Here is a 14,104-nt window from a genome sequence, read left to right on the forward strand (position 1 = left end):
ACACTTTATGTATTATTATCCCAGACTTGTATTATTTCCCTCTTAGATTGCTCTTGTATTACTCAGACTAAACCCTGGAGGTGTTATTGTTATTCCGCACCATTCTACTATATATATAATATATATATATATATATATATATATATATATATATATATATATATATATATATCGTGAGACTTACGTATTTATGCTATTCCGTTGCTTAATTTAAGTTATTTATGTTTTAATTATAGTTGGGTTAAGGGTTCGCTGACCGAGGTATGGAGAGGTAAGTGCCCACACGGCTTAGGCAAATTAGGTCGTGACAGGTGCATTGTGGTTTCTTCTGTTAAAAGGGACAAACTAGGCTCTTGACATAGATTTCCACCTCAAGACATTGAGCTAAGTTAGTGACATCTAGATATCTAATCTAGTCATTCTTTGGATTGTATTTTGTGAAATGTGATCCAAACTGAAGCAAAATTTCACCTTCATTTGACATTAAAATGGTGGGATTACATATATGTTAGGTAGAATCTTCAGGAGACTTAATAATAAACATCTTGGTCCAAGATTCCTTTACCCCATACTCCTTCATAACCCAAACATCTACATGAGTCCATGTGTAATTACAAAACACAGAGAGATCACTCCCAAACACTCCTAGCAGCAAAAATCCACATCCTTTAAAACAACAGGGTTACTCTACCTCTGCCTATTTCTCATCAGCCAAATTAATAGAAATGATGTTCCATTTCTTGTTAAGCCAATGAAGCTTCCCATTCACAAACTTAGCATAAGCATCCAATACCTTGAAAATCATTAACACGTCTCTGAGAATTACCCTTTAGACTATATATTTTGACCTTAACACGACATAGGCATCCATATCTATGAATAGGGAAAACACCCACTACCTTGTAATTATCTTGCAACTCATCATATACAAAACCAAATTTGAAATCAACAGGTTCATCCGCATGGTAATGGCGGCTTAGATTGAGTCTATAGCTAGGCAACTTCTTATATTTTTTAATTGATGGATTCCATAGAAACAAGTCATCTAGTTTGTGTAATAGATTGATGGAAAGACAAATCATTTCATTAACAGAACCCACAAGACAAGGGTAACCATCGGGATCTTTATCGGGATAATCCAAGTCAAATGCCTCAGTTACAGAATCGCAAAGTAAAGCACTAAGTGAATGTAGTCCTTGACATCGTGGTTATCATCAGAAACCTTAACCATAACTCCATGGTGGGTGTAGTTCTTATTACAAGCGGATAATAAAAAATGGGTCTTCACAAATTCAGGGCTAGAGATTAAGGAAAGCCATGATTTTGAAACAGACCTGAATTGCAAGAGGGATTTCACAAGAAGCTTTAACAAGATTTCAGTGATGAGATCTATAGGAAGGTTGGCATTGGCAAAACTGAATCTTGGTTTGTGGGTTTGCTCCGTTTTGGCAAAACTTAGAACTCTTGGAGTTGGGATTTTGCTATGGAGTAGAGACAAAGACTCTACGAGGTTTAATGTGTTTCCCTAGTTATTGTGAAAGCTCAAGTTTAGCTCACAATTGTTGTTTGGACCATTTGCACCACTGTCCCTATTTTGTGTTAGTCTTTAATTTTTTCTTGCTTCAAAATCTAATTATCCACAAGTTATGTCAGCTTCCTTAAAGAATTTACGTCCTGCTAGACATAATTTCGATTTTGAAGGACAAAAATTAAAGAACAACACATTTGAGGGACATAAATTAACGACCAGTTTAGTTGAAGGGAAAACCGTGCAATTAAATGTTGTTGTTTTGGTCCCTGTACTATTAGGGCTTATTTGGACATGATTTGAAATTATGTTGATTTGAAATTGAAATTTTATCCAATTAGGATTTTTTTACGTTGTATTTTTTCTCATAAATATGAAAACCCCACAATTTGTGAAAACTATAAAAAAAAAATCCGAACACTTATATAATTTTATCAAATGAGAAAGCCATAGATCATAAACAAGGTATCGGAATATCCCAAGAAGCTACATTAATAAATTACGTATCTTCATATTCTTTTGATAAATAAATGCTCGCGATTACATGTCATTACAAACTTTCAAATACATATAATTTTACAAAGATTTACTTTAAAAAATCAACAATAGTAGTGACTAGCTATTCTTTCATATAATCCTTCCACATGGTACGAACAATCTCTTCACGTGTAGGGATCTAATAGCTCAGTTGGTTGACTACATGAACTCTCACCCTGTTGGTGAGGATTCAAATCCCCACATTGTAATCCCCTCCCCTATTTCCCCAACCCCTCCCCCGCTATGTAATAAAAAAACAATTTTGAAAAAAAAGAAGAAAAAAAAACAATCTCTTCATGTCAAACATGAGAGTTTTTTTTTTTTAGAAAATATAAAATGGAAAAGGGCCAAATATACCCTTGGTTATACTTTGGGTCCAAATATACCCCTGCAGTTATACGATTGGCTCAAATATACTCTTCATCCATTAAAATTGTTCACCTTGGACATCCTATCCTACGCGGCAGTGACATTGGATGAGGTGGATGCCACGTGGCATTACCACCTCATCACCCCTAACCCATTTTACTCTTCCCCTCTTCCACCACTAAAATTTCCACCACCTCTAACACCATAACCACCATATACTTATAGCTCTAGAAAAATTAGTTGAGCGGCATTAGTCTTTAATCAACAATGGCCTTAACGTAATTGTAATGTAAAACCATTGTACTAGAATGTAGACTCACAAAAAAAAAAATCTATTGACTGAGTTCATACTTTTTTGACCGGCGCCATTGACACACGCACCCAACAAAAATATTTGATTTTCCAGAAGAATTGTTAATTAATTCAAGCTGCGATTATAATCATGTATTTCAAAAGGTTTAAAAAGTAGATTTAAACCTAAGCAAAGCGTACAATTAATAATAAAAAAATTTAAAAAATAACAAAACAAAAAAAAATCTCACTGGTCTTTGGGCCAGCAGGATGATTCCATAGAGCTTGGAGTATATGGCGGTATGTATATGGTGGCCATGGTGGTGGAGGGGTGGAAATTTTAGTGATGGAAGAGGGGAAGAGTAAAATGGGTTAGGGGTGATGAGGTGGTAATGCCATGTGGCATCCACCTCATCAGGTCTCACTGCCACATAGGATAGGATGTCCAAGGTGGACAATTTTAACGGATGAAGGGTATATTTGAGTCAATAGTATAACTGAAGGTGTATATTTAGACCCAAAGTATAACGAAGGGTATATTTGGCTCTTTTCCGAATATAAAATGATGAGTTTCTTTTCACAAAATATAAACTTATGGGTCAAGTTTTACATTAAAAAAAAAAAAAATTGAAATCATGATTTGAAATCCCAAATCCACTTTTTGGAGAATTTGGGATTTGAAATCATGATACGAAGTTGAAGTTAAAATTTTGAAGAAATTTCATAAACAAATGCTGATTTGAAATCAAAATATAAAATCATGATTTCAATTGCATGGCCAAACACCTACTTAGACAAAACATATTTAACCATGAATTTAATCAAATGTCTGATTTTAGCCCTTAGAAGTAACAGAAGCTTTTAGAAAGTCAGAAACTAAACATGCTAGAGATTTATTATGAAATATTAGAATTCGGCATCGTACTACTAATATAAATATCTTTTCAGGCCAAAAAAAAAAAAACAATTTATAAAGAACAAAAATTGATAAAGAGAAACAGTAATATCGGTTGCAAAACGATTGTCCTATCAATTTATCGAGTGTATTCTGCCATTGATGAAGAAGACGACGTTGTATCCATTCAAATCAACACAGATCCATACAAAAATCAAACGAGCTGTTAACAATCCAAAACCCTAGGGTTAGATTCGACGGCAACGGCGGCTGCGGCGGCTGTTAGACTCGCCGGAGAAGATGGAGAGTAAGACAAAACTAGACGTTAGAGAGAGAGAGAGAAAGAGAGCAGACGTTAGACAAAGAGAGAGAGAGAGAGAGAGAGAGAGAGAGAGAGAAAGCGAGAGAGAGAGCAGAGTTAGAGAAAGAGAGAGAGGAGGAGGAGAGAGTTATGTATTTTACCTTAATAGCTAATAAGTGTCATTAACATATAACTTTTAGCTATGAGAAGTAATTAATGCAAACTACAACTACTAATTATAATTACCTACTACTAGTTTGTCACGCCATATAGATTTCCCATATAAAAATTGGGACGAATCCTTTTGATCACCCATAACAAGTCATGTAAGCCCAACAAAAACATCAAAATCTTACCCGACCCAACCAGTTAGGAAAATTTTCGGGCAATTGGCAGGAATGCCCTTGTTTCGGGGCGGTCTTTAATTTTGGCCCTCAAATTGCAGGTCTTTAATTTTTTTCCCTTCGAAAGTGGCCGAAAATATCCTGACATTCTAGTTCGAACCCCAGCAGAGTAAAAAAAAATGCAAGGCAAAATTTCATAGCAAATTATGCCTATTCGAGGTAAAGTTATGTCCGACAGAGCTAAAAAAAAAATCGCAAGACAAGGTTTCATAGCAAACTATGCCTATTCGGGATAAAATTATGCCTTAAGGCATAGTTCTGTAGAAATTAAGTTATCCTACAGAACTATGCCTTAAGGCATAGTTTCTATGAAAATCCTATCTTGCGAAATAGTTTTTTTTTTTTTTAAACTCTGCTGAGGTTCGAACCCGAAACTCTGGTTTCGTAGACACGCGAATAAGGGTACTTTGACCCACAAATTTTCATTAAATGAGAAGTAGGGGAAAAAATTAAAGACCAATCCATATGAAGGGCAATCCGTGCAATTTTTTGAAAATCTTCACCACTTTCTTCTCAAAATATAAGCTTTGTGATACATCCGATCCAAAAATAAAGTTATATATACATATGTCTTCCGTTCCAATTTATGTGATACACTTTCCTTTGAGTCTGTCTCAAACAGAATGATACATTTCTATATTTAGAAATACATTAACTTAAAACTTTTTATTTTAACCTTAATGAAATGATTTACAATCATACAAATATCTATGACTTATTTTAGACCACAAATTTTAAAAGTGTTCATTTCTTTCTTAAACTCGGTACTTAATTAAATTATATCACATAAATTGATTTTCTGGAGAATAATAATCCCTCTATAATTTCCAAGATTGTGCACTGGAAATTCCCTTATAATAGGTGGTTTAAATGCAACACAGATGGGACTTCAAGGGGAAATCCAGAACCTAGTTCCTATGGCTTTTGTGTAAGAAATTGGGAAGGAGACTTGGTTTATGCACAATGTGCAGAGATAGGCAATACAACCAACGTAGTGGCTGAAGCTAGAGGAATTCTGGAGGGTTTGATATATTGTGTGGAATAGGAGATCCATCCCCTAATCTTGGAGACTGGTTCATTGTTGCTAAAGAATATCATTGAAGGAGTATGGCAAGCACCATGGTGTATTATCACAGATGTTGGGAGAATCAAGAAAGCAGTGGAGAACTTTAATGTGATAATACAACATACCTACAGGGAGGGAAATAGTCTGGCTGATTTTTTTATCTAACATTGCTTTTGATTTTGCAGGTACATCAAAATTTTATAGCTTTTCTGAGTTGCCTGGTGCAGGAAAAAAAATTCTCAACCTGGACAAGCATCAGGTACCCAATTTGAGAATCAGAAATGCTAGGAATAGAGGACCCAAACAATATATGAAGATTAGAAATCACAACACTTCCAGAGGGAATTTTGAGTTTGAATTGAGAGAAATTTGGGATCCTATGAGCTTATGATTCTCCTCATGGAAAGTACATAGTTATTGCTACATATTGTTTTAGTTAGTCCACTTTAGAGTCTGGAGGCATACTCCTGGTGGTTGTTAACCATGTCCTTGGTGAGAGCTTTGAGGGGCATATAAATGGGGTCAACCAAAGGCTATTAAGTGCTACTTAGACATTATAAGCAATATCTATAAGCATACAAATGAGGAAAACATATATTTCAGCCCTCACAAGCTGAGATATTCATCACAAAACTAGGATTCACCAAATTCAAAGCAAGATGAGGTACATCAAACAGAGCTGGAATCAAGATAATAACAGGTTTTTATTTTAAGATCTATTACAAATTCAATTTCTTTAAGTGAGTTTCATGGCGGATCTATCAGTTCAACATAGAGAAGGCAAATGGTGGAAATCAGTCGTACCTGAGCAAATTAGAGCTTATCAAGCTGAAATCTTAAGATATCTTCATCAATGAGGGCTGCTAGCACCAGATTTGGAGCTTGAAGACGATGAATTGGCAGTCAACAAGGAAGATAAGTTGAAGGGAGGAGTAGGGTTTAGATTGTTTTTGCTGATTTTGTTTGATGTTTCCTTTTGTCGGAACTTATGGGCTGTTTGGTCCTAAATGGACTTTTGGACCTTATTTATTATTAATAAAATACATCACACTAAGCATGGCTTAGTGGGTCTTAAATAAAAAAAATAAAAAAAGGGTCAAAAGGACCATGATCAATTATCGATGTATTGCAAGGATGAGTTAAATACAAAAAGTAATATGCCACTCTAATAAAGTGTCACACATTCACTTCTAATTGCCAGAGAGTGTCACAAAAATATTCCAAATCACATATGGTTAATAAAACATCGTAGAACAACATGTAAGAAACATATCTTTTAAACTGGTGTCGCCATTCACTATGGTATTATCAGCTACGTTAAATAAATAAAAAATTACAGTAAGAGAAAAGTTTTACTGTCCTCAAATAGTTGAATAAACTGCATTTATTTGCTTATGATATTACATGCTTAATACCGGCGTGGCGTTCACAGCATCCAACCTGGGATTATACCACTGACGTTTTGGCCACTGGTTACAACTGTTATTTGGCTTGAACTAGCTTGATCATACCTACAATAAATAAAAGAATGGTTTATGTCATACAAAATATTCTCATCACGAGGCCATACAAATTAAACATTCCAGAAGCTTCTTGAGATCGGCGCCTGAGTACGGCAATTGAGGTTGCTCCTGCTATTGTAAAAGATATTTATTTAATTAAATTGTTTATAAGATAATTATATGTAAATCTTTATAATAAACATTAATGATACCTTTGTGAAAATAAGTAAAAACTAACCTATACTATGATAGGTTAAATTACATTACGGATAGTAGAAATAATCTTTTATACTATCAGTAGATAAGTACTTGAAAATCATTTGGAATCAAGGATATGTAGATAGCCGTGCAGTCAAGTTTTTAAGTGAGTGAATGTCAGTATCATAACACCCACTGTTATTGTTTTTAGAGTGATGAATACAAGACTTCAAATCATGTGTGCTCAACTATCTAGAATTGCTATTGATATTGGCTGCTACATCAAAATAATTCTATGCATTACTAGTTTCCTATATAAATAAATACTCCCCCCATTCATGTTTACCTGACTTGACATACTATTTAAGAAATAATAAATAAAATGATAATTTTACTATATCACCGCCAATTATTATATGTTGGGAAATGAATTGAAAATAAATATAATACTTAATAATAAGGATAAAATAGATATAAAATGATAAATTATCTCTTGATCTTCCAAACTACACAAGTAAAAATGAACATATATTATTAGTATAATGGACAAGTAAAAATAGACGAAGGGAGTAATGTTTGGTTCCACAAACAGTAGACGGTTGAGCACCCTGTCAATCTATATCCTTGTGTTTTGATAATATATAAATTTAGCATTAATACATATTTTAAAGCTTTTTTTAAACCGAATATATAATTCGAGTAAAAAATCATAGTAGATGAACACTTTCTACTTTCAATACACATCAGTCCCTCTACATAGTTAAAACTACTGCAACACAATCTAGGAGTAATATATGAGTATAGTTTATCAAAAGCTTACCCTATTTGCAAGGTAGAGTTGGATTCCAAAGGGTGAAAGAAACCCTGAGTTTGAGTATGCTGCTGGCAGTAATTCCCACTCTGCTCACCACCTCCCCAGTTTTGGTGAATTTTGTTCTCAGCATAAATTTCTTCCACCTATTAATCATTGCAGCGTGATGAAGATCCACGCATAAGACATTATGATTAGATAGAAGGTAGAATTGATGAATTATTTGGAGCATAAAAGGAATGAAACACGGAAATTGAAAGAAACAGGAGCAATGCACTACAGGAAAAAAGGTAAAAACAATTAAAAAAATACCCCTCAATCTATATTATATTACATGAACTCACTAACTTGAAAGTTAAATTACATAAATACCCTTCTTAAAAACCTAATCACCTTACTAACTTACAAAAAAAAAAAAAAACTTAATAACTAAAAAAAATAGCGAACACACAGCCCCACCCCACACTTCCCAAATGGATGTGCTGCTTCTGAAAAGTTTTATCATGCCGAATCAAAATTATGGATTTATGTCTCCAACCATCCAATGAAAACTTCCTCATGCAAACCACTTCAATTTTTTTTTTTCTACTTAAGTTATCAATTTTTGCTATTTCTTCTTGGCTATCATTTTTGCTACTGTTTGGAGTGCGATTTTCCATTTTCTCTTAAGAATTGGGGCATTCAAAGAGATGTGTCCATTCAGAGTCAATAGAGGTGGTAAAACTCTTGCACAAAATGTACATGCATGGAACAACTGTAATTAAGCAACTTATAATTTTTTTCATGATTTACATTAACGGTTAACTATGATCAAAATTATAAGTTGTTAATTAACAAAGCGGTGCCAAACATTATCTTCTTGGAGTCCCCAGGTGACGTTGGATTTTCTTACTCTAACACATCATCTAATCATGTTATTGGAGATAAAGAGGTACAATATCTTGGTTAATTGGTTGGAAAGGTTTCTAGAATACAAAAATAGTGACTTGTACCATAGAATTTAATTCTTGACCACAACATGATTTCCATTGCAGTCTTTTGCAATGTTAGAGTCTCAATTTACAAAAGTATTGTGCCACCAATTTCATATATGTCTATATATATATATATCATACTTTATGAATTGAAACTCCTCTAAATTTCATTTTTTCTTCTCTAACTAGACAATTCAAGAAGTTGCTCATAAATACTACTCCCACCGGTCCAAAATAATTGAGGTCTGAATTTTAAAAGTTGGTCAAAATAATTGATGTTTCACAAAATCAAGAAAGTATTTAGTTCTCTTTTCCAAATTTTCCACATTTCCATATCCCATAATAATTATGTCAACCTAAAAAGTGAAGAAAATAATAATTAAGGATATATTAGTCAAAACCCTCTTAAATGTTAGGAGTGAATTCCTTAATCCATATATCCCATCTTAAAACCTCAATTATTTTAGACCGGAGGGAGTATCAAGCATATGTATTTTTGAGGCAAAATACTTAAAGACCCCCCTAAACTTGACGTGTTTTATTCAGATCCACCTAAAACTATACTTGGTCGTGTATGATTTTTCCATAATTTTACCCCCTCAAAAGAAAAATGGTAAAAGAAGAAACTTAGTAGCTATATTTTAATGGAGGAATAGAGAATATATATGGGAGGAGATAAGAAATAGCCATTGGAATGACTGAATATAAAATGAAATGGTATTTTAGATTATTTTTTTATAATACATCAGATTAATATGACGTGGCTGTTATTTTACACTCTCACACGCTAATTGCCATTTCAAATTACTTGGATTGTAGGAAAGCCAAATAGAGGGCTAATTAAGACCAGTTATTGTTTGAGGGGATAACGCTTGTAAATAAAAATCAAGTACAAGGGGGCACTTAGGACCAAACATAGGGATTTGAATAAAACGTGTCAAGTTTAGGTGGGTGTTTAGGTATTTACCTAATTTTTATACATCTCTGCAATGTAATATTGAGACACTTTTAGGATTTAAAGCCATCGTATGCATATCTCTTAATATAGTCTTTTTAAACGTTGGGTATAGAGGTTTGATTACCATATCATAAAATTCAAATAGGATTAGTTGTGTCATTACCCAGATGGCTTTGGTTTGAAGGAAGATAAGATTTGTTGAAAAAAAGTTTTTGTTTTGTAAAATTGAGTTCCTTCAGGTGAAATTGGAGTAATATTTGTGCTTGATAATCATTAATAATTTCTAGAGGTGTATGAAAGAAGCAGCTTGTTGCTATTTAACAAGATGGTGCTCGTAGATATACTGTCTGGCAAATGTAATTTTCAACAACTGTGCAATGTAACTTTGATGCAAAAGTAAATATGCACTTCAGCAAGTTACATGTGGTGTTCTTCTATTTATTTTCGTTTTCTCATTTCAATTGCTTTTTTCCAACTGATCAGGAGGTTTGTGGCACTGCAAAAACTCTAGAACCAGATACAACAAGCATGCAGAAGAGTAATTGCATATCCTCTGGTAGTTAGTTTATAGAAATTAGTCAATTTGATTCGTCTTCTATTAATTTAGATTATTGCTTTGTAGATCTTGATTTTTTATAATTATTGTACATGGTGTTTTTGTTGTCATTTCAATTGTTAGATTAGAGGCAGATCATAAATATTTTATGGTTTCTGCAAGCTATTGATAGGTAGGAAACTTGATCTCACCGCATAAAATATAGATAACAATGTGTTGCTTCGAATAGTTACAAAATTATATCTCTCTAAACTTGGTTTTGCAAATGAACAGGAGATCTGATATCACACAAGACTTGAAAAAACTACAACGCAGAATCCTCATGTTTGTGGGTCGTCCTCATTTCCATTCTAAGGCTCTCCACATGCATGACTGCTAAATTGGACAAAAGATTCAGTGTCTTGGTGAATGTATGCGTTCTTTCACTTTTAATCTTTAACAATGCACTATTTCCATATAATGGTATTCTTTTCAGGCTAATAGTTATGTATTGCGCTACTTTTAATTTCTGTGATGTTTTGCCAGTCAGGCAAGAAATTGTTTGTAGTACACCTGAATAAAATGATGTGCACGTTCACAAAAAGGTGTAGACGTGTATGGTTTGATATTATGTATTAAATTAATACTACTCTACTATTTAAGTGCATATGTATTAGGTGGCATAACACATTGGATCTTGGGTTGAGATGTAATTTACAAATCCGACATATTAACAAAGTATTGAAGAGGAAATTGGATGAATGCTCAAAAGAATCACAACAAGATGATGATACAAAAAAAGAGAATTGGTAAGTTTAAACCAAATGGAAAATTTCAAGAAAGCCAAGATATTAGTACACCCTTCCCCCATTTTTCATTGTGTTCTCTTTCTTCTAGATGAACAACTTTACATTGCATTCTTAAGAGGGATATTAATGTCTACAATAAGACATTTAGTTATGACAGATTGACCGAACAGCTGAAAGGAACATGTGCCAGGAATATCGTCCATAAGAAAGTATTAGGTGAGATATGTACTTAATTACATGTTTGTACCTCATATTATCAAAATAATTAAGAAAGTCGCATATATCTAATTTAACTTTGATTGCACATCTTTGTAGGTTCAAATGATATCCAATCATCTTAATCTCGATCGTACGACAATCTATATTAATCATTCACAGAAACTTGTACTTTATTCTTTTCATGTATAATTATTTACTCAAAATTTCATCTTAACATTATTGATACTGTTTTATAACAACATGTACTACATGACATGGTATACACGTGCAACGCACGTGCCGAGAAACTAATTATATGAAATATCTTAGTTTTATCATCCGTCATACTTTGGGCTATTTATACTAATGTAGTTTTATCATCCGTGGTACTTTTGTTTAATGTGCAGGTGGCTATTTCCAAGAAGTTCAGTAGAATGGACACTCGCTGGGGATGGACTACTTGCTGAAAATTACTAACCAAAGATCGATAGCATCTTGGTCCAATGGACAAGACCTCAAGGCAATAATTTGAAGTTAAATACTGATCGCAGCTTCATGGTTAGACGTGGGTTGGCTGGAATAGGAGGAATTGTTAGGAAAGAAAATGGGGGGATGTTAATGGCATTTGCTAAATCTCCGTACCCAATTTTCTGCTAACAACTCTTGTAAATTGCAAGCAGCCGTACATGACATTGATTGGTCTCAATAACACTAACTCTCCATCATTCTGGAAATAGACAGCTTAGTGGTGCTGAGTATGATCAAAAGGATTCACACTTAAAAGTCAATCAACAACAGCTAGAAGAAAATAAGACAGGGATTGGAAAATCATGCGCTGTTGCAGGGAAGCAAATGTTATAGCTCAATCCTCTCTCGCAAGATATGCTACTTTCGGAGATATTGACGAAACATATCCAAGAGAAGAAGAGGTAGCAGATGTCACTAAATGACCCCTGAGAATGGACAAACTTAATGTTGTCTACTTTAGGTTTAAAAATGGAAAGAATTCAGGTTGGCATTTTGAGCGACCATGAGTGTATATCAGGGAGTGCACTTATTAGTTCAAAAGTTAGTTATAGTCGGTTAGTTTGTTGTGATGTTCACGTGTGGTGAGTTTCCAGCTGTGTGCAGTTGGCATCTCACTTCACCACTACATATATCACACTCATTTGTAACTAACTCAATTGAATGAATAACAAAATTCCTTTCTTCTCTTCCAAGTTAATTCTCTCAATCTCGGTTCACTATTTATGAACTTCAAGTTCATCTTATGAACTGATCTCGATAATTTTATATGGTATCAGAGCAGGTAGTATACTATCACTATCTGAATCAATAAAACTCAATTGGAGAACAACAATTCAAAGCTTGAAGAAAGCTCAAACATGGCAGAAAGCGCAAACTTTGCAGGAGAAGCAACAATCGATCACCATCATCCTTTGTATCTACAACCATCTGATGTTCCTGGACTTGTTTTGATTCCAACAAAACTTAAAAGACCAAAAAATTATACATTATGTAGTAGATCAATGAAGTTATCTTTAAGGGGAAAAGGTAAGCTTTGATTCATAAATGGAACTTGCATAAAAAGTAAGTACAAAGGTGAATTAGAAGAGTTATGGGAAAAATATGATGCAATAGTATTGTCATGGATGGGTAGTAGTGTGTCTAGTGAATTGATACCTAGCATTATGTATGCTGCTAGTGCTAGACAGATCTGGGAGGAATTTAGAGAGAGATTTGATAGATCTAACCTTACGAGCATTTATCATTTGTGTTCAGCAATTGTCAATTTGAAACAAGGCAATGATTCAGTTACTTATTATTACACTAAGATGAAGGAGTTGTGGGATGAGTTGGATGTGATGGTTACCTTGCCATCTTGTTGGGAAGAATCCAAACAATACACTGATCATCTTAAGTCTCAAAGGTTAATACAATTTCTTATGGGACTAAATGAGAGTTATAGTAACATAAGGAGTGATCAGTTGGCAAAAGAAACTGGTGTGACTGTGAATGAAGCATATGCAATAACCGCACAAGAAGAGAGTCAAAGATCTCTGGGAGTGGTTGATGCACATAGAGAGCCATTGACTATGCCAGCAGTAAAACATAAGGTTACAGATACAGAAAACCAATGCAAGGACCAATGTCAGGACCACCATGTGGAGAATGTGGTTATAAAGGACACGGAACTCAAGATTGTTACAGACTTGTTGGCTATCCTGCTGATTTCAAAAGCAAGATGAAGAATGGGCAAGCATCTCAAGACAAGCCCTTTTCCAATTCAACTACTGTTGAATCAAGTGGATCACAACATGGAAGTGGAAGATTATTCACACCACAGCAATATCAGGAAGTGTTGCACAAGCTAGATGAGTCTGCACCTACCAACTTTGTAGCAAACATGGCAGGTATCTCTTCTTTTTTAGCCAATGTTGTAGCATATGAATGGATAGTAGACTCAGGTGCATCACACCACATTACACTAGCAAGAAGCTTCTAATTACACTTAGAAGCCTAGGAGCACAATAAAGTAGCATAGTACAAATTCCAAAGAGTGACAAGTCCCATATAGCACATGCAAGAAATGCTTTGATATTAGGTGGTCACACTATTCAAAATGTGTTGCATGTGCCAGACTTCAAGTTCAACCTGTTGTCAGTCTCAAAAATCACAAAGGAACTGTGTGTGCAAGTTATTTTAACCTGATTTCTGTGTATTTCAG

General features: G+C 34.2%; 1 protein-coding gene and 1 pseudogene across 2 annotated transcripts in view; both read right to left on the minus strand.

Moving 5' to 3' along the window:
* Positions 1 to 331: 331 nt before the first annotated feature.
* On the minus strand, positions 332 to 2,803 carry LOC132619989 (F-box/kelch-repeat protein At3g23880-like; annotated as a pseudogene).
* Positions 2,804 to 6,598: 3,795 nt separating this feature from the next.
* The window catches only part of LOC132616864 (agamous-like MADS-box protein MADS2), a 30,318-nt gene continuing 22,812 nt past the window's right edge, over positions 6,599 to 14,104 (minus strand). For both annotated transcript variants that reach the window (XM_060331611.1, XM_060331612.1), the window contains exons 7-8: positions 7,912 to 8,048; positions 6,599 to 6,902 (exon numbers count right to left, since the gene is read on the minus strand). In XM_060331611.1, the coding sequence (XP_060187594.1) occupies positions 6,818 to 6,902; positions 7,912 to 8,048 (222 nt within the window). In that variant the 3' untranslated portion in view covers positions 6,599 to 6,817. The remainder of the gene's footprint in view (positions 6,903 to 7,911; positions 8,049 to 14,104) is intronic.

Source organism: Lycium barbarum, chromosome 11 (assembly GCF_019175385.1).
Source record: "Lycium barbarum isolate Lr01 chromosome 11, ASM1917538v2, whole genome shotgun sequence".
In the NCBI taxonomy this organism is placed as follows: Eukaryota; Viridiplantae; Streptophyta; class Magnoliopsida; order Solanales; family Solanaceae; genus Lycium; species Lycium barbarum.